Genomic DNA, 25,037 nt, shown 5'->3' with positions numbered 1-25,037 from the left:
TAGCAGAAAATGTTAATCGGAGAACAAAGGTCAGTTTAGTGGAAAGAACAAGTGAGAGATGGTCCTGTGGGGGAGGAGGGGTTAAATTGATTGATATTTATTGGGACAAACAAAGGACAGAAAAGGGGTCCAGGTCCAGGGGTCCATTTGCTTGCTTTGCGGAGTTGCCTTGCAGTTCACCCTAGTGGCTGCCCTCCGAGCTAGGTGGCAGCAGCGGGCGGGGCGAGGAGGCTGCTTGCGGCTGCGCGGGAATGCTCCTCGGCTACGGATGACATCCCGCCCTGCCGCCCTTCAGTCCGCCTCAGGAGATGGCGGAGAGAGGACGGATGGGTCTGTCCTGGGTGATGGCGGAGGGCGGCCGGGAGACCTCGCAGCGGCAGCGACACCGACACCACCACGTTCACCTCCCCCAGCTCCTGCTCCTCACTCAGCGGCTCCGGGCGGGCCCCTGCTCTTGGGCCGCCTCTCACTTCGCGGTTTGGGCGCCGAAGCCCATTCACCCACAAAATGGCGGCGGGGCCTTGATCAATTAGCGGGGCAGTTGAACGGCGAAAAGTCGGTCGGTCGGGGTTTTTTTTTTCTCTCCCACTGTCCAAATTTAATTAGTTTTATTTAAAAAAATATATAAATATGAATTGGGATCTCCTGTTCCCTCCGAGTCGAAGCCCCGGGATCGCCGGTTCCTGCAGTGACGGCGGCCCCGGGGAGCGGCCCGCCCTCTACCAGAGCCTCTGGACGAGGCTGCTGTCCGCTTTCTACCGGCCGGCGCCGCCGCTCCCCTGCCCCCGCGAGGAGGGCCGCTCCCGGGACTTGGGCCGAGCCTCCGGCCTCCTGGCGCCGCTGCTGGATAAAAAGCGAGGCGAGGCGGCCGCACCGCCGCTCTGGGCCGCCGCCTGGGCGGGGGCCACCGGGGAGGCGCCCCCGAAGAGCCTGCTGGGCCCAGCCCTCCAGCCTGGCCTGCCTCAGCTCCTGGAGCTGCCTGGGTGGACCTCCGGCCGCCCGGGAGCCGCGTTGCAGCAGAAGCTGGCCTCGGTGCAGTGTGGCCTGGGCAGCATTCGGGCCAACCTGCCCCTCTCGGCCACCCACACAATGGAGAAGGCCAGAGAACCTTCCTATTGCTTTGGAGAGATGGGCCTCATCATCCTGGACCAGGACTATGGCTATTCCAGCCTGGAAGAGGAGCACATCGGCTCCCAACACCTTGGGCATTGGGGCAACAGGCTGCCTCCTCAACCTGTGCCCAGCATAGACCGCGTCACCCAAGGTGTTGACCCCAAGGACAACACGGATACCTGCGTACAAAATGAAGAAGCAGTTTTGCTGCATCTTTCTGTTGACCCAGCCATGCCCGAGATTGAAGATGGGAGTACATCCTTGCAAGACGATGAGTGGAGTAGCAATGAGGATAGCAGTGATGAATCTGAGGATGATGCGGGGGAAGAAGATGACTACTATTCCTTGCCCAGACCTCAGTGCTCCAATAAAACAATAGCTTATATTTTAGGAAGCAACCCCAGCAGTAGTGATGATAGCGAAGAGGATGAGGATAGCGACTCGGATGATGATGGATTTGACAGCGATGGCAGTTCTGAGCTCTCGGACACTGATGAGGAACTGTTGAATTCTTTAACGGGGACCTCTGATCCCTACAACCTTATGAATTTCCAAGCCTGCTTTAAGACACAGCAAAATGTGGACACCAGAACAGCATTCGAGTCCAGTTGCCCCCAGCAATCTGTGTTGTGCACCCTTGTACTAGACGATGATGATTCAGACAGACTGGATAGTGGATTTTCTGATGAAGTTCAAGGAGAACTGCAGAAAACGCTTGCCCAGTTGGCTTCTGGAAAAAAGTGCTCCAAAAAGGTAATTTGTTTTAATTTTCTTATGTCAGAACACCAGTGTAATTTGAGATATATGATAATTAGGAGGCTTGACAGTTTTCAAAAATATGCAATACTGTAGATTGAAAACGCAATGTTTTCTGAAATTTCTTCATTGACCACATTATTTCAACGTTGTGTAAATCTCTGACATGTTATTCCGGGCGAAGCAGTAGAATCGAGTTTTGGGTATTGTTAATGGATGCTGTAAAGTTAATGTGCTTGTCTGACTAATTCAAATTTGTCTCTACAGACAATGACGTGGTCCTTTGGTGCCTAAAGTTTCAAGCTGACACAAGTCTGTTTTTCCGTTATGATTCGTTGAAAAATATTATTCAATGTGACTGATCTAAAGTATTTTTAAGTTCCCAAGTATATATTTTAGATGTGCCTTGGAGAAAATCTTTCCTACAGAATTGTTGCATGTGATGGGCAATTTATTTAAAAAGGCGCACAAGACCCCTGGTGGTTTGCTGAGTAAGTTAAACACGTGGCAATTACTAAACCGTTCAGTCACAAGCAGGATCCTCGGTCTAGCAGTTGGGTGAAGCTCTACTGTCAGTCTTTGCATCCCTGGTAAGAGAGAAAAAATTGTTGTAAATTGCTAGTTGTGCTGGGTAGCTTACGGAAGAAGCTGGGAGACCGAATTGGGTTTGGTCATTACATATCTGCATGTGACAGCTGTCTGCCTCTGAACAGACATGGTATCTCTGCCTGAGTGCCTACCTATCTGAGAGAAAATGAAGTGGAGTAGACCTGAAGGGGGAGGAGATAACGACGGATTTGCTACTGTTAAAAGCGATCTACAGAAAATATTTGTCGGCTGCCTTTACGCTGGATGTTATTTTCCTTTATTGCACTCCCATAACAACTGGGGAATTTGCCCCTTTTAAAGAAATTCTTCGTCGTTTTAGACAGCTTTGTATTGCTGTGACAGGATTTATGCACTGTCCATTATTCCATGGGTAACCCATGTAATTTCAAGCCCTATAGCCCCTGCTACTGTCAGGTTGCAGGTCAGGTTTCAGTTACAAATTGTTGAATTCAGCAAGGTAAAGGAAATACCTAACAGCTCTGCCAAATCAATAGAATAATATTTGTGTATTATATCTGTATTAACTTTTGTAGTCAGCTTTACAAACTTATTTTAAATAATTACAGTCCAGATAGATTTTTATGCTGGCATTTGAATGCTTCTATTCACATTACATGAAAATTATTTGCTGGTGAAATAAAACTCTTATGTTACCTTTACTGAAGATTTAATTGTCTGGATTCTTCCTCTGGGTAATGAGATATAGTTTCAAGTATTTAGCCTGCAAATCCTGTAACAGCTACCACAAAACACACAATAGGACAGGTTTTCCACCTTCCCTTTGATCTACATTGTTCAGCAATTGTCAAGGGAGGGCGTATGAAATATTTGTGCTACATTCAGTTTGACTGAAAAGCTCAAACAGTGCATTGGAGTCTTCAAAAACTTTGGTTCTGTCTGCAGTGTATTTTCATTCTATAATTATAGAGTAGTTTCACTGTCCATCTATCATAGTGGCAGTCTGTGAGGGAGAATAAGAGAGAGAATTTTTCAAAATGCATTCACTGACAAGGCTGGCATTTATTTGCCATCCTTAGTTGTCCTTGATGTACTGGTGGTGGACTGCATTCATTGGCAGTCTTGTCTGGCGATTGTGCTTCCAGAAGCGTAGAAGTTTCTGGCACTTTGAGCCAGTGATCTTGGAGATACTGGCAATGCACGTCCAAGTCGGGTTGCTGTGTGACCTTGGAGATGATGGTGTTGCCCTGTAATTGCTCCCCTTGCCCAACCTGAAGTGAGGGAACATGTCATAGGGGAGCAGGACTAACTTGAGTTGATCTTTGAATGAGTCATTATCGACTTAATGGACCGAATGGTTGGCTTTTAACAATCTTTATTGTCACAAGTTGCCTTACACAGCAATGAAGTTACTGTGAAAAGCCCCTAGTCCCCACACATTCTGGAGTCTGAGGGAGAATTCAGAATGTCCAAATTACCTAATAAGCACGTCTTTTGGGACGTGTGGGAGGAAACCGAAGCACTCGGATGAATCCGACGCAGACACTGGGAGAACGTGCAGACTCTGCACAGACAGTGATCAAACCTGGGACCGTGGCGCTGTGAAGCCATAGTGCTAACCACTATGCTACCGTGCTGCCCTGGTGTCATTCTGTGACTTTTGGCAGTGGAGTTTAAAGATATGGGGAGGTGTTGTGAAGAAGCCTTGATGATTTGCATCCTGTAGATAAGTCAGTACTGGTGGAAGCTTAAGCTAGTCTGAGGTACACATCAAGCAGGCCTTCTTGTCCTTGAGTGTTGCACCTACATCCTTCTAGACAAGTGGATGTATTCTAGGGAGTTGGGAAGTGATCCATGCACCACTGAATGGCCCTCTGACCGTAAACAGCCATGTAAATAGCTATGTGGTGTAGGGGATTCGAAGATGGTGATGTCATTGAATATCAAGGGCAGGCGATTATGCTCCCTTGTTGGAGATGGTTGTTGCCTGTCAATTGGACACACATTTTACTCGCCACTTGTGGGATTATGGGAGATATGAAAGAGAATAAAACCCAAATTTGTTTCTCATTTATGACCAGCCCAATAGTACCAAGAAAGGAAACAGGAAAAACAAATAGATAAGCACTTTACATACTAAGCAGTGAGACATCCACGAACAAAGCACTGGCATATGAGCAACTTCGTCATCGTCCAATCGGAGACCAAAAGAATGCCTTCATCGTCAAAGCAATGACAGTGCAGATGACTGCTGGACAGACCATCTGCTCCTCTGTCCTTCAAACTCCCACCAGCCACAGCAGCAGAAGATGAAGAAACAGCTCAGAAAATGATCAATGCGCTTGGGTTTCAGGAGCCAAGCATGTTAGTGACCGTCCAACAATATCGCCTTCAAAATCTCCAAAGTGTCCCATGTTAATGGAGTGAAGGAAAACTGGAAAGAGCTAAAGACAGCCATCATCTCCAGCTGTGAAAAACCATCAAAAACAAGACTAGGAAATACCAAGACTGGTTCGATGAGGATGACTGCACCACCCAAGACCTTATCAACAAAAAGAGGAGAGCTCATCAATCAGCTATGGCAGAGGTACAAAGAAGAAGTGGGAAATTAAGAACCAATGGTGGACTGAGAAATCGAAGGAGCTGCAACTCCTCGCTGACCAAAACACCTGGGGCTGCTTCAGTGCCACCATGGCATTTTATATGCACCCAACACCCAAGGCCTCAAACCGGTGTGGAGTAAGGACGGAACTCTCTTGAAAGCCAGCAGCCTTCAATGGAGAGAACACGTCAAAGACCTCCTAATCCTTGGTACGATCATAGATGAGGGCGTGTTTGAGGAAATCCCCCAAATTCCCATCAGAGGTGATCTTGGGACTCCCACCAACTGTGGACAAAAGTCAAAGCCGCCATTAAACACGGAGAATGGAAGATCTACAGGAGTGGATGGGGTTCCAGCAGAAATTTTGGAGACAAAGAGATCACCCATCTCCATGAGCTGTTCCTGAAGATCTGGAACAGAGACAAAATTCCTGCGACCTTGGGGATGGCATAATTTCTACCATCTTAAAGAAAGGAAACCAAGTGGACTGTGGGAACCTCTGAGGGATCTCCCTACGCCCAAATCCCTGCTACCCACCTTCCAGTCTCTGAACAAAGCTTTCCCGAAAGCCAACCAAACTGTGGAACAGCAAAAATGATTTGCACTGCATGGCAACGTTGAGAAATGCTAGGAGCAACAGTCAATCGGGAAGTGCTATGGAAGACCCTGTCAAAATCCAGCTGTCCAGAGAAATTCACCAACATCCGACGAATCCACGCCATGATGTCGGTGACTGTCCTTAGTTAAGGAAATAAGACCAAAACCGTGGGAGGTCGAGCAGGGATGTACCATCGCCCCCGCTCCCCCTTCTTCGACACCATCCTTGACAAGAACATGCTTCCCCCTGGAGTGGGCATCTGCAGGATGGACGCAAAACCTTTCAACCTCAACTGGGTGAAATCCAAGAACCTGGGACTATTGCGATGTCCTAGTCCGTGTCTGCGAATCGATATTTAAGCCCCACTGGTGAGCACCTACTCTGAGCCTCTGCTCGCTCAACAAGGGAACTCATATTCTATGAAGCCGACGGGGAGATCAATGAGCGATTTTCCCCCATGGTCTTCGTGAAGGTTATTACTTGTTGCATTGATGTTATTCATGTGAACTTCCAGAAGGCATTTGACACAGTCCCACAAAAGCGGTTATTAGCAAAGCTGAAAGCAACCTGGATTGATGGCAACATTGCCTTGTGACACAGTTTCAAAATTGTGATGCAGGGCAGCACGGCGCGCGCGCTGCCTCACAACGCTGAAGACCCGGGTTAGCTCCTAGACCCGAGTCACTATCCGTATGAAGTTTGCATATTCTCCCCGTGTCAGCGTGGATCTCCCCCCACAACCGAAAGTAGTGGTATAATCAGACAATCGTCAGCTTGACATCCAGCTTCCAATGCTTCAGGTGATCTTTTGGGGATCTAGCTTGGTGTTTTCTGGTTGGAATTCTAGCATGATTTTGACAAAATAGACTCACCATCAGTTTCCAGACTTTTGAAGGTTAGAGGAATGCACATTAGCTCATTTGGTGGTTAGTTCTAATGTGGCTGTCAGTACCACATTTAAAATTCATTCCAATGTACCCCTTTCAAACCACCTTTTTATAATAACTGGGAAAGAGGAAGCTGGCAGTCACTAATTATTTAAAAATAAATTTAGAGTGCCCAATTAATTTTTTCCAATTAAGGGGCAATTTAGCGTGGCCAATCCACCTACCCTGCACATCTTTGGGTTGTGGGGGCGAAACCCACGCAAACACTGGGAGAATGTGCAAACTCCACACAGACAGTGACCCAAAGCCGGGATTGAACCTGGGACCTCGGCGCCGTGAGGAAGCAATGCTAACTAATGCCACTGTGCTGCCCCGGCAGACATTAATTTTGCAGCTGTTTTAAAAACAAAGGTTAGTTTTGTCTCTACTTCTCACCTGATGCAAATCTAAGGCAAATGGGTGGAGAATTCTAGATCCCTTTTGGGAATTTGGTTTGCATTCCTTCAGAGTGTGGGATGATTCATGATGTGATCATAAAACTCAGTATTGTCATGGAATTTGCAGTAATGTTGCCACTTATGAAACGGCAACTGATAATCATATTCCTTTTGAATAGTTCCTGCATTATGAAACTAAAAGCAGTCAGGATTCCGGGAAACTGGTTTGTGCTTTAGTTTGTTTTATGCCATGTGTTGTTAACAGATTAGGGCGAGTTTCTAACTTGTATATCCCATCCATTTTAAAAGATGTTCACATTTGAGGCCCTGTCTTTCACAGGGCCTTGGCTTCTAATTTTGTTAAATTCATGATTACAGAACCTAAAATGCACGTCTTAGATCAATGAAAAGATGAAAAATGGTGTGCTTCTTGCGATGTATTGGGATACTTTATTCCAAAAATACTCATGTGACCGTAATGCAGAACAGTAGCACAGTGGTTAGCACTGTTGCTTCACAGAGCCAGGGACCTGGGTTCGATTTCCCGCTTGGGTCACTGTCTTTGCAGAGTCTGCACGTTCTCCCTGTGCTGGTGTGGGTTTCCTCCAGGTGCTCGGGTTTCTTCCCACAAGTCCCGAAAGACGTGCTTGGTGGGTGAATTGGACATCCTGGATTCTCCCTCCGTATACCCGAACAGACGCCGGAATGTGGCGACCAGGGGATTTTCACTTCATTGTGTTAATGTAAGCCTACTTGTGACACTAATAAATATTATTATAGTGTGAAATAGTTTATTAACAGGAATGAGATGATGTGTGAATAGCTAGAATCCGGAATGGTTTCAGACTAGTTTGCCTTTAATGCATGTTTTGATATTCATCCTGTAATTTTCAAAACCAAATAATTACTTCATGGGACAGATCCAGACTGGAATTTGATTCCCATGCTCCAACTGAAAGGATATTGTTCTTTTCTCACCACAGTTCCATTTCATTAGTCAGATTTGTCGTTCAAGCTTGTGCTCTGTAATGATCTTTCAGTTGATTGCATTTGTGATTGTTGCTTACATTGATGTTGCAGCATGTCTTGTTAGTCATCAACCTACGTAATAATACATTCGGAGAGCTCCACTGGAATTTTTTTTAAAAAAATATGCTTATTAAGAATTTTTAACAATTTTCAACCAAAAGAAGGAAAGCTCGCATAGCAAGACATGAACATGGCAAGTCAATGTGATACAGAGCTTTGTATACATTGGATTCCTCCCGTACATATCAGTTTCCTGGATCATTCATGTATTTTCTTGCTCAAAGGCCCCCCTTCCCCCTACTCCTCTCTCCTCTCTTCCCCCCCCCCCCCCCCCCCCCCCCAAACAAAGAAAGATGTCCCCCCCCCTGGGTTGCTGCTGCTTCTGTCCGACCTTCCTCTTACGCTCCGCGAGATAGTCTAGGAACAGTTGCCACCGCCTGTAGAACCCCTGCGCAGACCCCCTCAAGGCAAACTTTACCCTCTCCAACTTGATAAACCCTGCCATATCATTTATCAGGCCTCCACGCTGGGGTGCTTCGCCTCTTTCCACGTTAACATGACCCTTCGCCGGGCTACTAGGGACGCAAAGGCCAGAATGCCGGCCTCTTTCGTCTCCTGCACTCCCGGCTCGTCCACTACTCCAAATAGTGCTCGCCCCCAGCTTGGCTTGACCCGGACTTTCACCACCGTAGATACTGTTCCCGCAGCTCCGCTCCAAAACCCCTCCAGTGCCGGGCAAGACCAAAGCATATGGACATGGTTTGTCGGACTTCCTGAGCACCTCCCACATCTGTCCTCCACCCCAAAGAACCTACTCCGCCTCGCCCCCGTCATATGCGCTCTGTGAACTACCTTAAACTGTATCAGGCTAAGCCTGGCACACGAGGAAGAGGAATTAACCCTACTTGGGGCATCAGCCCACAGCCCCTCCTCAATCTCCTCCCCTAGCTCCTCTTCCCATTTACCTTTCAGCTCCTCTACCAAAGCCTCCCCCTCTTTCATCTCTTGGTATATCGCCACACCTTGCTCTCCCCGACCCATACGCCCAAAATCACCCTGTCTTGAATCCACTGTGCCGGGAGCAGCGGGAATTCCCTCACCGCCGCCTCACAAACGCCCTCACTTGCATATACCTGAAAGCATTTCCCGAGGGTAGTCCAAATTTCTCCTCCAGCGCCCCTAAGTTCGCAAACGTCCCGTCGATGAACAGGTCTCCCATTCTTCTAATCCCTGCCCGATGCCAGCTCTGAAACCCCCCGTCCATCCTTCCTGGGACAAACCAATGGTTATCCCTGATCGGGGACCACACCGAGGCTCCCATCGCTCCCCTATGTCGTCTCCACTGCCCCCAGAACTTAAAAAAAAATTTTTTTTAAATTCTCTTCCTTTTTCACATTTTCTCCCACATTTACATCCATCAACAATAAACAATAATCAGTAAGATATGTCAGTCCCCATAATAACAATGATACCATCTACCCGCCAACCCCCGAACCTCAACCCGCATGTTTACATAAACAAATGACAAAAAGGAATCAGGGATTACCCGTAGTCACCCGTAATCTTACACAGCTCTCTGCCCCACACACCCCAGGTCTCCAGCTCCTCCCGTCCACTGCCTCTTGTAAAACTCCTCCTCCCAACCTCGGTTCCTTCCCCCCAACTTTCCACCCCGGCTAGACCACTCAGACCCTGTTCTGCCAGGCTACGATGGCCGCAGCCCCTCACTCCCATTCACTGGCCGGCTTAAACCGGCCAGCGTGGAGGCCCCCGCCCGGGTCCCTTTCCCCCTTGCCCGGCCCTAAGAAAGCCCAAAGATCCCCCTTTTTTAGCACACAAACCCCGCATATCCACCTACACCCCAAAGAACCCTCATTTCAAGTGAAAGTCCCGTCCCTTCCCTTGTCCAAATATATACCACATTGGCTCCTTTAGTCTCTACACCCGCGCGAAGTGATACAAAAAAGAAGAAACTACAGTCATGAGGTTACATCGGCACATGGCCATTCCTCAATTTGTCAGTTCTGCCACAGTCCTTCTGCTTTCGCAAACTCCTCCGCTGCTTCCGCCGTTCCAAAATAAAAGTCCCTGAGCTTGTAAGTCACCCTCAGCTTCGCTGGATATACAGTGCCGCACCGCACCTTGCTAATGTACAGTGCCCTCTTCACCCGGTTGAAGGCAGCCCGTCTCCTTGCCAGCTCCACCGTAAAGTCCTGGTATACACTTATACCAACTCCAGCCCACTGCACCACCCACTTCTGCTTGGCCCAGCTCAGGACCTTCTCCTTCACACTGTACCTACGGAAGCACAGAGTCACTGCCCTTGGCGGCTCACTCGCCTTTGGTACAGGCCTCCATGACCGATGAGCCCGATCCAGTTCATATCGGGAGGGATCCTCCCCCTCCCCCAATAGTTTTGCCAGCATTGCGGCAAAAAAGTCAGTCGGCTTCGGTCCTTCAACTCCTTCGGGCAGCCCCACAATCCTCAAATTCTGTCGCATGGATCTGTTTTCCAGGTCTTCCATTTTTCCTCGCAGATCCTTGTTAGTGTCCATCACCTTCCGCATCTTTCCCCATCGAGGCAAGTTGATCACCGTGCTGCAATAACGTCTCCTCCACTTTCTTCAGCGCCTCCCCTTGCTCTCGCACCTCTGCCACTGCGCTCGCCACCTCTGTCCTCACAGGGGAAGCCGCCTCCTCCACCAGCGCACTCAAAACTTACCTCATCTCCTTCCTCACCGTCTCCATTAATTTCGCAATCTGCGCCAACTGCTTTTCAAATTCCGCAGCCATCACCGTAGTTATTTCTTCAGCCGTAAGCAGTGCGGCCTTCCCTGGTGCTCCAGCCTCCACTTTCCTTGGTGACCCCGCGGTGACCTTTCCACTCCCCGACGGACCTTCAGCTGTTTTTTTTTCGGCCGTTTTCTTGCTCACCCTCGACATTTTTCTTTGTTTTTTTTTCCTCCTCCTGTGTCTTCACTGTGCCTCCTCCGTGCCTTCTCCCTGCTTCTGCCGCCTCCGTGGACCCTGGGACCGAGCGAAAAGCCCCGAAAATGCCGTTCCCGAACGGGAGCCCTCCATTGTGCGGCCGCCTCCCGCCCGCTGTCACCGGAAGTCTGCCCCCAGAACTTTAACGTTGCCGCCACCACCGGGCTCGTGGTGTACCTTGTCGGCGAGAGCGGCAGCGGTGCTGTCACCAGCGCCCCCAGGCTTGTTGCTTTGCAGGACACCATCTCCAACCTCTTCCACGCTGCCCCCTCTCCCTCCATCACCCACTTACGGATCATCGCCACGTTGGCTGCCCAGTAGTAGCCACCCAGATTCGGCAACGCCAACCCTCCTCTATCTGCTACGCTCCAGGAACCCCATCCTTACCCTCGGGGTCTTGCCCGCCCACACAAATCCCATGATGCTCCTGCTTACCCTCTTAAAAAAGGCCTTGGTAATCTCTATTGCGAGGCATTGGAATACAAAAAGAAACCTCGGGAGAACCACCATTTTAATCGACTACCCTGCCCGCCAGCGAGAGTGGCAACATGTCCTACCTTTTAAAGTCCTCCTCCATCTGTTCCACCAGCCGCGTCAAGTTAAGTTTGTGCAGTGCCCCCCAGCTCCTAGCTACCTGAATCCCCAAGTATCGAAAGCTCCTTTCCGCCCTCCTCAACGGTAGGTTGTCTATCCCTCTTCCCTGATCCCCCGGCTGCACCACAAAGAGCTCACTCTTTCCCACATTGAACTTATAGCCCGAAAAGTCTCCAAACTCCCTTAGGATCTGCATGACCTCAACCCTCCCCTCCACTGGATCCGCCACATACAGCAACAAGTCGTCTGCGTACAGCGACACTCGATGTTCCTCTCCACCTCAGACCACTCCCTTCCACCCCCCTGCCTCGTCCCTCGGTACAGCCGGAAATACTCCGACCTCCGCCGGTTCGTGACCACACTCGCTACCGGGGCTCTGTTTCCAGAACTTAACCCAACTAATAAACCCTCCCCCGAACCCAAACCTCCTCAACACTTCCCAGAGATACTCCCACTCTACTCGGTCAAAGGCCTTCTCCGCGTCCATGGCTGCCACAATCTCTGCCTCTCCCTCCACCGATCGCATCATTATCACATTTAGGAGCCTTCGCACATTGGTATTTAGCTGCCTACCCTTTATGAATTCCGTCTGGTCCTCGTGAATCACCCCCGGGACACAGTCCTCAATCCTCATAGCCAACATTTTTGCCAGCAACTTAGCATCGTTGAGGAGCGAGATCGGTCTATACGACCCACATTGCAGTGGGTCTTTATCCCGCTTCAAGATCAAAGAGATCGTCGCCTCCGACATTGTCGGGGGCAGAGTGCCCTCCTCCCTTGCTTCATTGAATGTCCTTACCAGCAACGGGACTAACAGGTCTACATACTTCCTATAAAACTCCACCGGGAACCCATCCGGCCCCGGGGCCTGCCCCGCCTGCATGCTCCCCAGTCCTTTAACCAGCTCCTCCACCCCAATGGGCACCCCCAAACCAGCCACCTCCTGCTCCTCCACCCTCGGGAACCCCAGTTGGTCTAAGAATCGTCGCATCCCCTCTTTTCCCCCTGGGGGCTGGGACCTATACAGCTCCTCGTAAAAGGCCTTAAATGCCTCATTCACTTTCACCGCACTCCGCACCGTAGTTCCCCTGCCATCCTTGACGCCACCTGTTTCCCTCGCTGCCATCCTCTTACGGAACTGATGTACCAGCATCCGACTCGCCTTCTCCCCATATTCATATATTGCCCCCTGTGCCTCCCTCCACTGTGCCTCTGCCTTCCCTGTGGTCAACAGGTCGAACTCCGTCTGGAGATTTCGTCTCTCCCTGAGTAGTCCCTCATCAGGAGTTTCTGCATATCTCCTGTCCACCCTTAAAATCTCCCCCACTAACCTCTCCCCTTCCCTGCCCTCTCTCTTCATCCTTTGAGCCCTGATGGAGATTAACTCTCCCCTGACCACCGCCTTCAGCGCCTCCCATACTACTCCCACCTGCACCTCCCCGTTGTCGTTGGCCTCTAGGTACCTTTCGATGCACCCCCGCACCCTCCCACACACTTTCTTGTCTGCCAACAGTCCCACGTCCAACCTCCACAACGGGCGTTGGTCCCCCTCCTCCCCCAGCTCTAGCTCCACGCAAGCAGGGGGGGGTCTGAAATGGCTATGGCCGAATACTCCGTTCCCTCCACTTTCGGGATCAATGCCCTGTCCAAAACAAAAAGATCTATCCGGGAGTAGGCCTTATGTACATGGGAGAAAAAATAAAATTCTCTGGCCAAAGGCCTGGCAAATCTCCACGGATCCACTCCCTCCATCTGATCCATAAACCCCCTAAGCACCTTGGCCGCCCCCGGCCTCTTCCCCGTCCTAGATCTGGAACGATCTAATGCTGGGTCCAATACCGTGTTGAAATCCCCACCCATTATCAAGCTCCCTACCTCCAAGTCTGGAATACGCCCCAACATCCGTTTCATGAATCCAGCATTGTCCCAGTTCGGGGTGTATACATTTACTAATACCACCTCCGTCCCCTGCAACCTACTGCTCACCATCACGTATCGGCCTCCATTGTCCACTACTATGTTCTTGACCTCAAACGACACCCGCTTCCCCACCAGAATTGCCACCCCTCTATTCTTCGCATCCAGCCCCGAATGGAACACCTGTCCTACCCATCCCTTCCTTAACCTGACCTGATCTGCCATCTTCAGATGTGTCTCCTGAAGCATGACCACGTCTGCCTTCAGTCCCTTTAGGTGCGCGAACACTCGGGCCCTCTTAACCGGCCTGTTTAGGCCTCTCACATTCCACGTGATCAGCCGGATTGCCGCCCCTCCCCCTGCCGACTAACCATCTCCTATCTTAGGCCAGTCTCCTGACGGGGAACCCCTGCCCTGACCACCTCTTCCATTTTCAGTTCCCCCTCGGCCAGTGCAGCAGCAACCCTATTGTCCCCCCCCACCCCCCTCTCCCCCTGCTCTTTTGCTCCCTCCATACTATTTCCGTGAATCAGCTGACTTCTGCTGACCCCGGCTTTCCCGTTGATCTCCCCTGTGTGGGAATCTCTCCTCCTCCTTGCGTTCCTCCATCCCCCCCCTCTCTAGCGTGGGAAAAAGCCCGCGCTTTCCTGAGCCAGCCCCACCCCCTGTGGCGCAGCTCCTGCTGTGGCCTTATCCCAGTTCCCCTATCCCCGAGTCTCCCTCCAGTGCCGACGCCCACACTTCCCACTATCTCGTCAACAGAAAAAAAGAACATTTTTAACAAGAACTCTTCCCACATCCCCTCCACCCATGAAACATTCTTTACCCATATTTACAACCCCGTATACAGTCAACATCTCTCCCCCCCCCCCCCCCCACAACCACAGCCCCTCAGTTCGAGTCCAATTTTTCCGTTTGTCCACTGGATTTTTTTAAGCTGTCAACCTCGAACTTTCAATTTAATCATGTGAATTGGACAGTCTGATTTGGTTGTGGAGTTTGTAGTTGTCCGTTGTCCAGACAACAAGGACTGCATGGCCAGTATTGACAACTACATTGCAACTTCTAGCAATACTGACATCTTGTGTGAGACGAATGCAGGCTTTCAGTTAAATTGGATTATAAACATTTGGCAATTTAAGGGTTAAAAGCCGGGGTTAGTGTGTTTGACTGCAGTAGTCATGTTTTTAAAAGAATCTTGTTTTGCAAGACCAGAAAGCTTTTGGGAGCCAGAAGTCAAGTTGACCATCGTAAACGCCTGGGTTAATGCACTGCTGTTTGACGAGGGGGAGTTGGGGTTTTCAGCTTGGGGGAGATGGTGTCATTACTGAGTGGAGCTAAGGCATTCGGACATTTTGAGAAAGCATTTGACTTGAGTTCTGATCTGGCTACCCTTTAACCCATCACAGTAGGATTGTTTAAAAAGATTAAAGTAGTGCAGGCTTGTCTGAGGACAAGGGGGAAGCTGAAACAATCCAGGTGAAACTGCATCTTGAAGACATCCAGCCAGATTCTTCAGTTCTGGAAAGGAAGTATTACTCTGTGCCATTGCGCTGTGGGATGGATTGAGAGCTGTATGTTTATTTCTTGTTGTGTAATTGAGAATAGAGATAGTAATTATATTCACTGTATTGAGTAGTATTGCCTAAGGGATAATTGTAAGCTATTTTCGGGTGTGATGGTAAAGAGTTTAATCTTGAGTTAATCGTTTTTTAAAAATGCTAAATCCCTATTTCTTTGTGCAATCTTTCCTGGAGCTAAGTCTGACAAAATAAAGTAAAATATTGGGGTTTTGGTCCAGTATCCTAACCACTGTTGGGTCTGGTCTGGGATAAGTGCATTGCAACCAATCTTGCACTGACTTGGTTTTCCAGTGCCTGGCACTGGATATTTCAGTAGGTGCTTTACATGCTGTAATGGTGCAAATATTTATGACCAGCTGGTTATGACTACAGTGGTCAAGAAACAAAATTCTGTATCTTTTTAATTTTAAGTGGTCATCATTATTTAACTTACTGCTATTTTGCTTATTTTAACTGGAGTGATTGCAGTGACCACAGTCAGAGCCATGCCATGTTTATGGACTGTGACTTAGTTGGGAAGCTGCTGTTTATAGAATTTGCAACTGCGCTGTGACTAATGTAGGAGTGTAAGAAGCTACTTATCCAGTTTTACCTGCTCTTCTGTTTGCTTATTAACTTACTGGCGTAAGCAAAATACTTCAAATTACTCAGCTATTTCTTCTGAGGCTTGTCTGCCTGGAAATTGACAATTCATACTGGGGTATGGCTTCCTAGATGGCAGTGACTCACCGTGTTACTTTGTCCAAACACACTTTCTAAGGCTGTACACGGAATGTCCATCTATCTTGGTGCTGCATTCCCTGGCTTGTGGGAGGGTGAGCTGAATAGTAATTGAAGTCCAGTTTTTCTCTCCACATCTCCCTAAACGTCTTGGAACCATGTCCTAAATGCTACAGCTGGCTGACATCAGCTGACCTGGGATTTTACTTGATGGTAGCAAAGACACCAAGGGTCACTTTCTGTGCTGTAACATTCTGTGAATCTATGTCCAATTCTGTGAATCTATGACAGCGAAATCTGCAGTGCAATTTTCAAATGAGGAAGGTCATTCAATTTGTCTGGCTCACATTGCAGTCCGATTGTGGCATCCAATTGGTTCATTTGTTCTAGGTTTCCTCCTCTTTACCTTGCCCTGCCATGTAGTGCGAAAAACTCTGTTTGCCTTCTCCATAAATCAATTAGAATCTGTTGACCTATTGCAGCTTTAGTTTCAAGTAATCTTACTGAGCACCCTTCCTTTTTAACGAACTACCCTTTGAATGTGACCTCTTGGCTTTAGTTTTCAACTTCGAAAGGCCCAAGGTTATTCATTTTCATATTCTTCTAATGCTGGGTCTGAATCTTAAGACTCTTGTGGCTGTTAGCAGTTCATAGAATCATACAAGTTTACAGCATGGAAACAGGCCCTTCGGCCCAACCAGTCCATGCCGCCCAGTTTTTACCATTAAGCTAGTCCCAGTTGCCCGCACTTGGCCCATAACCCTCTATACCCATCTTACCCATGTAACTATCTAAATGCTTTTTAAAAGACACAATTGTACCCGCCTCTACTACTACCTCTTGCAGCCCATTCCAGACACTCACTACCCTCTGAGTGAAGAAATTGCCCCTCTGGGCCCTTCTGAATCTCTCCCCTCTCACCTTAAACCTATGCCCTCTAGTTTTAGACTCCCCTACCTTTGGGAAAAGATGTTGACTATCTACCTTATCTATGCCCCTCATTATTTTATAGACCTCTATAAGATCACCCCTAAGCCTCCTACGCTCCAGGGAAAAAAGTCCCAGTCTATCCAGCCTCTCCTTATAACTCAAACCACCAAGTCCCGGCAACATCCTAGTAAATCTTTTCTGCACTCTTTCTAGTTTAATAATATCCTTTCTATAATAGGGTGACCAGAACTGCACACAGTATTCCAAGTGTGGCCGTACCAATGTCTTGTACAAGTTCAAGACGTCCCAACTCCTGTATTCAATGTTCTGACCAATGAAACCAAGCATGCCGAATGCCGCCTTCACCACCCTGTCCACCTGCGACTCCACCTTCAAGGAGCTATGAACCTGTACTCCTAGATCTCTTTGTTCTATAACTCTCCCCAATGCCATACCATTAACTGAGTAGGTCCTGGCCTGATTCGATCTGCCAAAATGCATCACCTCACATTTATCTAAATTAAACTCCATCTGCCATTCGTCGGCCCACTGGCCTAATTGATCAGGATCCCGTTGCAATCCTAGATAACCTTCTTCACTATCCACTGTGCCACCAATCTTGGTGTCATCTGCAAACTTACTAACCATGCCTCCTAAATTCTCATCCAAATCATTAATATAAATCACAAATAACAGTGGACCCAGCACCGATCCCTGAGGCACACCACTGGTCACAGGCCTCCAGTTTGAAAAACAACCCTCTACAACCACCCTCTGCCTTCTGTCATCCAGCCAATTTTGAATCCAATTGGCAACCTCACCCTGGATCCCATGAGCTTTAACCTTCTGCAACAACCTACCATGCGGTACCTTGTCAAAGGCTTTGCTAAAGTCCATGTAGACAACGTCCACTGCACTGCCCTCATCTACCTTCTTGGTCACTCCCTCAAAAAACTCAATCAAATTTGTGAGACATGATTTTCCACGCACAAAGCCATGCTGACTGCCCCGAATCAGTCCTTGTCTCTCTAAATGCTTGTAGATCCTGTCTCTCAGAATACCTTCTAGCAACTTACCTACTACAGACATTAGGCTCACCGGTCTGTAGTTCCCAGGCTTTTCCCTGCTGCCCTTCTTAAACAAGGGCACAACATTCGCCACTCTCCAATCTTCAGGCACCTCACCTGTGGCTGCCGATGATTCAAATATCTCGGTTAGGGGACCCGCAATTTCCTCCCTAGCCTCCCACAACATCCTGGGATACATTTCATCAGGTCCCGGGGATTTATCTACCTTGATGCGCTTTAAGACTTCCAGCACCTCCTCCTCTGTAATATGCACACTTCTCAAGACATCACTATTTATTTCCCTTAGTTTCCTAACATCCATGCCTTTCTCCACCGTGAATACCGATGAGAAATATTCATTCAGGATCTCACCCAACTCTTGTTGCTCTGCACATAGATTTGTTACTCAAGTGGTCTGGCCAGAACAGTATACGGTTTAATCATGACTCTTTCATTTTTAATCTACTCTTCGCCAAATAGCTGTTCAGTTATCACCCAGTCAAATATTTCCTCCACGTCACCATTGTGGCAACCACTTGGCTGAGAGAAACTGAGTTGACGGGAAGTGCATTGCCAGTATCACCTTGACCTGGGAAGACAAAACAAAATATATTTGTGTTATTGCTCCAGTGATTGGACATGTTCCATGGGTACATTAGAATTGTTAGAAGAATAAAGACCAAGATGCATCTGGTTTGCCGTCTGCCACGATGTGACAATAGTGAAGTTAACTAACAGCAATTAATATTAATTATTCTGCAACCCATACATGAGGTGAGAAAATTCTCAATTTGGAAAGCCTTGTCATTAGTTAGTCCCATGCATTCTAATGTAATCTCATGTTTCAAATTGCGGATATAGTATATTTTTGAAATGTTGAACTTTCTGAAAAAATCTTAACCAATTTTCATTTGAGTTAATACTTCATCAGTATCCACCATCTTCTACGGATCCTGTTCCATAGGTTGACTCTTCCTGAAATTCTGCTCACTTGGGTCAGAAAAAAATTGAAATGTCACCCTTCATGAAAATATTGGACAAGCCTGATCTAACTCCTTTGGAATTGTAAAATCATAGGTGCCTTGGCCTTTCCCAGGTGAACAAACGGAATATGCAAGTCCCACTATCCGCTCAATCATTCGCTAGTTCTCTTCATCCTTTTCAATACCTACCAGAACCTACATGCAGTATTCCAAGTACAGCCACAACATTGGAGGATTTACTCACTTCAATATTGATCTTTAATACATGCGCTATGTACTCACTGTCACTGAGCATTGTTGCAACAGCTTCGACCTGTTGTCAATTAGAGACCACGTTCCTGCCTAAACTTTATAAGTCTATGTATGTTCATTTCATTTTTTTAAAAATGCTTCCCTCCTGGATGACTTTATTGCATGAGATGCTGAGTTCTCCACTTTTGAGTTCCCTCTATTGTGTGACACCCGTTTTCAAGAATATCGTATCACCCTGTCGTTTGTTCGATTTAAGTTTCGAAGCTAGCACCTTCATTGACTAAATTTGCATTTTCATTGAATTTGCTAAATGACTGAGATCTTTTTGCCTATTATTATTTGCTCACTAATCAGGGGATGCTTATATGCACATTCCATCTAAAATTACCTCTGCTATTGATCAGCCTACTTACATATTTTTGTCTAACCCACCAAATTAGAACATAGAACATAGAACGATACAGCGCAGTACAGGCCCTTCGGCCCACGATGTTGCACCGAAACAAAAGCCATCTAACCTACACTATGCCATTATCATCCATATGTTTATTGAAATTGAAACATGTTCCTCACTTTGCTACTGTGGGGCTGCTGATCTGCGTTACTTTCCATTAATTTTATTTGGTTTGCTGTCAATGTTACAGGATCCGTAAGTCCATTCACTGGGGCGGACTAGCAGGCATGGCTGATGGTAAATGTTGTGTTGTTCAAATCCCAGGGGGAAACTTGAAACAACTACCCTCAACTGTGGTTAAAATTTGTGTAGTACGAGGAAAAGGTTTAAAATCCCAAAGTGATGTTCCCCACTCACTGATTTTAATAAAGCAAATATTTTAGAAGAAAAAAACAATAAAGTCAAATTGAAGTACACTTAACTAAGACAATGACTTTACAAAGTATCACTACTTTAAATATTTCCAAACAATCTTAACAGAGTTAACTCTCCCAAACAGCACGGTAGGGGCAGCACGGTAGCACAGTTGCTTCACAGCTCCAGGGTCTCAGGTTCGATTCCCAGCTTGGGTCACTGTCTGTGCGGAGTCTGCACGTTCTTCCCGTGTTTGCATGGGTTTCCTCCGGGTGCTCCGGTTTCCTCCCACAGTCCAAAGATGTGCAGGTTAGGTGAATTGGGCTATGCTAAATTGCCCGTAGTATCCAAAAATGGTTAGGTGGGGTTACGAGGATAGGGTGGAGGTGTGGGGATAGAGTGGAGGTATGGGCTTGGATAGAGTGCTCTTTCCAAGGGCCAGTACAGACTCGATGCGCCGAGTGGCCTTCTGCACTGTAAATTTGATGATTCTAAACCTGTTCAACCCACAGTATATATTCTAACTTCTTGGATTTCCTGGAAATTTTCATGATGCAGGGCGGCGACCCAACATCCTAGTGTGATTTCCCAGACCATTGTAAAAAAAAAAGTGAGTTTCCTGTAATTGGTGCTGGCGTAATTTCTATATCTGGCGGCGATCAACCAAACACAACCACAAAAATGTGGGTCAATACCCTGGAGCCCCAGAGGCTGCAACCTCTTTATATTTGGGATTGTATTGATGGTGGGGAATCTGGTATCTGCCATCATTACTGACTTAAATTACAAGGAGCAACTGGTGCGCAAGACTTCATCTGGTTCAGATACAAACCACGTTCTGTGTTCTCAAACTATTACACTCATGGTCGTGCCTGATAAACAGATTTAATTCTATTGTTTTTTAAGACCGTTTTATCTGTGGAGTGTTGTAGCCAAGCAACCAATTTAATTATAATCAATATTGAAAGCACTATTGTACGGACTCTTTTACAATACAGTGGAGCCCTTGTTTGAATTGATTCAAGTGTAAAGAAAAGAAAATTGCTTTCAAATGGAATGCTGCTTAAGGATAAGAATTTCTTTGCTAGTGGTAGAGTGCTCATATTCTTTCAGGAATAGTTTAGGAAATAGGTGTCATGGTTACCTTACGAGTGAGAGATTCCAGTTCAGCTGTCTTTTCATTGTAATAGGGTTGTCAGATATCAATACTGCCTTTTTGTTTTCCAACATACAAACCAAGAATTATTCAAATATTTGCGACTAAGCGTGGTTCATTTTAACCTCCTGTTTCTGTTTGTAAATGCAAGTTGTTGAATTGAAGCCAGTTTAAATCCTGAAGTTCTTTTTGTTGGTTGGTGTGTTGAACCCCATCTTGGCTGCTTTTTGGTAATGATTTCAGAGGGATTGTGGAGGGAGGCAATTTCCTCATAGATTCTCAAGTGTGTGAACTGTTTGTTTAATGAACCAATTCCTTTAGGCTGTTACTGCTGCTGCTAATTGAATTATTGGCGATAGCTACATTGGAAATACTCTTTCAGTAGCTCTGCTGCAGCTGTTATTTTAGTATTCAATGTTTTATTACTGCTAAAACCACTTTTTTCTTCTTGAATTTAGGTTGCCTTTGACGAGGAAGTCACTGTGCATTATGTGAGCAGTGAAGAAATCCGTAGAGGTCCTTGGGAAGAGTATGCTCGGGATCGCTGCCGGTTCCAGAAGCGAATTCGAGAGACTGAGGACTCTATTGCCTATTGTTTTACCCCTCAGCATCGATGGACTGTGCTGGCAAAAATGCAGCTGGGCAGCTAGTGATTTGCTAGAGCAAACTGCCATTGTTTATTAGACTATTGTTGATGGTCTATTTGCAATTTAACCCTTAACTTTGTTGAAACTGTGCAGCGTAACCCTTTTGCCTAGCTGGTTAGCTGCTGGATGTGGGAAATCCTACGCATCTATAGTGAGGCTGGCTTGTGTGAAGCACATTAAGGAAACAAAATAAATCATGCTTTGCAGTTCGAGGGAAACATCCAGAGAATTAAAATAGTGCAAAGACCTGCTGTACCTAGATTTCATTCTAAAAGCATCATTTGGGCTGATGATTTTAAAATGTTGGTTTCATTTTGACTTGATTTCCATGGTATACAAAAGGCGGTTTCTATATAAAATTGTTGATATAAGTTACAGTTAGATCAATTTGTGTGATCCACCTGGCAATGTACTCGGGGGTTTACTGAGGTTCATCTGTTCTGCCAGTTTGAATCTTGTGCAGTATGGCACTTGGGTAATGCATTTCTTACCTTGCTGCCGATGACAGAAATGCTTGAAGATATCTTTATTCTCATGAGGATTATATATTGTTGATACCAAAAGAAAGAAACTCATCCCACATTCCCTTGAGTGTTGTTAGTAGCCACCCACCATTCAACTTGCTGAGTTTATAAAAAACAAAGATGCCGTCTATCAAAGAAGTGATTTTAATGGTGCCTGTATAAAAGGAATCCTGGTGCTAGACTAATCACCAGTGAGCTTGGTATATGGTCTGTGGACTGAAACACCCCTTTCCATTAGCCTTCAGAAGCTATTCAACAGCTGTTCACAAATATTTTGCAGCATGAGTTTGAGACATTGACCAGATATTGATTTGGTTCAAAATTGACAAAATCCCAGGAGGAGGAGAAAGAGGAAGATTGTTTTAGTTCTTTTCCCAATCTGAATGGGATAATGATTGAATTGGAAAACACCCATGGGTTTCCCCAATTTCCTTTTCCCTTTATCAATTTGGCTACCAGTGGTTTGGTTTATTTAGCACGCGTGTCATTTTGCTTTGCATCATCAAATTTTTAACTTGCTAGCCGGCAATATGCGGGCTAGTCACAAGCAAGCCTGCTCGTGTGGCAGGCTCTGTGCAAGAACTATGCAAAAAAAAAAAGACTCCCACCCATTCCAGAGCACAGTGGGAACTTCCTCCTAGCTCCCTCAGGCAAGCTAATAACCCCATTGTAATGTATTGCAAAACTGTCAACTGCAAAATACCACTATCTGCTCAGCATTCTGCATAAATTATTATAAATAGAGATATACTTAATGGCTTTTAGCTTCCTTAATGTAAATTAATTTTGTTACAGTGAATTGATATTTAGATTGGTGCAAGTGATTTTCTTTTGGTAGGTGCAATTGACATTCAAAATTCATGTCTTTTGATTCTTTCCAAATTTTTATTATGTATTGAGTCAGCTTTTCTGTTATTGTAATTTTAATTTTAAATGTGTATGTTGGGCAAATTTGAATTCCTGCCTACATCTCTAAGATGGGGCTGGTTTAGCACACTGGGCTAAATCGCTGGCTTTTAAAGCAGGCCAGCAGCATGGTCCGATTCCCGTACCAGCCTCCCCGAACAGGCGCCGGAATGTGACGACTAGGGGCTTTTCACAGTAAATTAATTTGAAGCCTACTTGTGACAAAAAGCGATTTTCATTTTTTCATAAGAGAAGCTCAGTTGAAATTATTCTTTTTAATGAGGCGGTGCATTTGTTACCCGGCTGTACCATTTTCTTGGAAATGGGATTGAATCAGCATGGGGTTACTGAGTTTTTTTCACTTTGGTTGGAATTGGGCGGGTATAAAATATCCTGGACTGGAATTGAGGTTGCCATGGCTTTAGACTTCAGTGGCGTTGGGCAGTGACCAAACTCCGACTAATATCGTCGCTTGGGAATAAAACCTACAAATTATTCTTGTTTCAGGAGCAAATGCTGCCTGAACTGACCGTAATGCTGTTTTCTGTAAAGGAAGTGCAGGTTCAGATCTGTGCACTGTTTTTGTGCACTGGAGCTGTGGCATTGTGCTTCGGAGCAACCTGACGCACTCCTCAAATTGGGCTGAAGAACAACCACTATTGACCAATTACTTAATTCCCATGTTTACACTGAATATGGTTTTAAAAGTTTATTTAATCCATTTTTTTCAATTAATCTTGGTTGCTTTTTTTGAAGCTTGTCCACCTTTTAGCTCACGCCTAAATGTCAGGGGCAGCCTTTTTACAAAAGGAGTATTCGATTCTCTGTAGAGCTTGCATTGGACTACCTGTTAACAGTGGAAAACCTGAATCTCGTTGCGTCTCACCGGCTCAGTAGCACTTGGAAGTTGAAAGGAGCGCAGCCTCATCATATATCATAGATTCTGATAGACATGCTAATGCTGTCCTACTCTGTAGCAGACACCTGTACATGAAGACCAATTTCTCACCTGGGACAGCAGTTAGCATTGACTCTCCAACTCAACTGTGAACTAGTAGGTTGACAAAAGCTGTCACTGTACCTTGCTGATAGCACATTGCTTGTGCAGCATTGGAGGTGTGTCTTGACAAATCCCTCCTTATGAATGAAAGATGAATGAGGGCAAGCAAATGGTAATAGAAAATGTTAGAGCAGAATTAGAAATCAGGCGTCAAAATGAGAAATCTATGTTTAGTGTCTGCTTTTTCCATCACATTCACTTGCGCAGCTGCATCCTTGAATTTCCACCTTGTATTCTGTACAACAAATGAGTGGCCTTTTTGGAGCCTGTTATGCAAAAGATGGAATTAGTTTTGCACCATTTGCCCTCAATTTATATTTATTTATCAAGCAACCAATTGTATTTTTGTATAATTTTGCAGATTTGTAAAGTGTAAAGAAAATTATAATTTACGTCAAATTTACTAATTAGGATAAATGGGGCTGTTTATAAAAAGTTTGTAATTTATAATCCCCCATCCAACTTATTGTTTGTTATATAAATGACTAAATTTTGAGACATCAGTGTGCATTAAGCACTGATTAATCCAATACTGCTGACTTAAATAAAATATTCGTCTGAAGCATCTCCAATTCATTGTTTCATTTTGTGCAGCTGGTGAGCCAAATTCGTGCAGATTTAAGTTTGTTTAATCATTTCACCTCAAAAGAATCGGATCTACCCAAGTTTGAACAAGGATAGAGTCTCCCTCCCCCCCCCCAATTACAATCAAGCTTGACACTACAGGCTCCTGAATGGGACAGCCTGTCAGCTGGTCCCTTTCATGCCTTCCAAGTGATGGTATTCCGTCTGGAACGCAAAATGATACTGATTCATTTTCTCATGAGGGGGAAGGCCGACTTAACTAAAAGTACTCATACTGCCATGTCATGGCGTTAATTGGGGTTAATATCCATGTAAGTTTGATTGCTGC

General features: G+C 46.3%; 1 protein-coding gene across 2 annotated transcripts; it reads left to right on the top strand.

The window, feature by feature from the left end:
- The first annotated feature begins 262 nt into the window (after positions 1-262).
- On the top strand, positions 263-24,691 carry ppp1r15b (protein phosphatase 1, regulatory subunit 15B). 2 transcript variants are annotated; one of them, XM_072480070.1, is made up of 2 exons: positions 263-1,866; positions 2,137-3,137. In XM_072480070.1, the coding sequence occupies exons 1-2, from the start codon at positions 631-633 to the stop codon at positions 2,161-2,163; spliced, it is 1,263 nt and encodes a 420-aa protein (XP_072336171.1). In that variant the 5' UTR covers positions 263-630; the 3' UTR covers positions 2,164-3,137. The 2 variants fall into 2 exon arrangements, with proteins under 2 accessions (XP_072336171.1, XP_072336170.1); XM_072480069.1 differs by lacking the exon at positions 2,137-3,137 and adding an exon at positions 21,446-24,691 and having other exon boundaries at positions 266-1,866.
- Positions 24,692-25,037: the final 346 nt, after the last annotated feature.

This window comes from Scyliorhinus torazame, chromosome 17, assembly GCF_047496885.1.
Source record: "Scyliorhinus torazame isolate Kashiwa2021f chromosome 17, sScyTor2.1, whole genome shotgun sequence".
NCBI lineage: Eukaryota > Metazoa > Chordata > Chondrichthyes > Carcharhiniformes > Scyliorhinidae > Scyliorhinus > Scyliorhinus torazame.
The sequence above is the reverse complement of the archived record's forward strand: the minus strand, read 5'-3'. Positions and strand labels throughout refer to the sequence as shown.

Excerpts from the sequence above, each read along its gene's own strand:
- ppp1r15b (XM_072480069.1), top strand. The coding sequence starts at position 631 with ATGAATTGGGATCTCCTGTTCCCTCCGAGTCGAAGCCCCGGGATCGCC. Across the intron at positions 1,867-21,445 it reads GAAAAAAGTGCTCCAAAAAG|GTTGCCTTTGACGAGGAAGT; the intron begins GTAATTTGTTTT and ends TCTTGAATTTAG.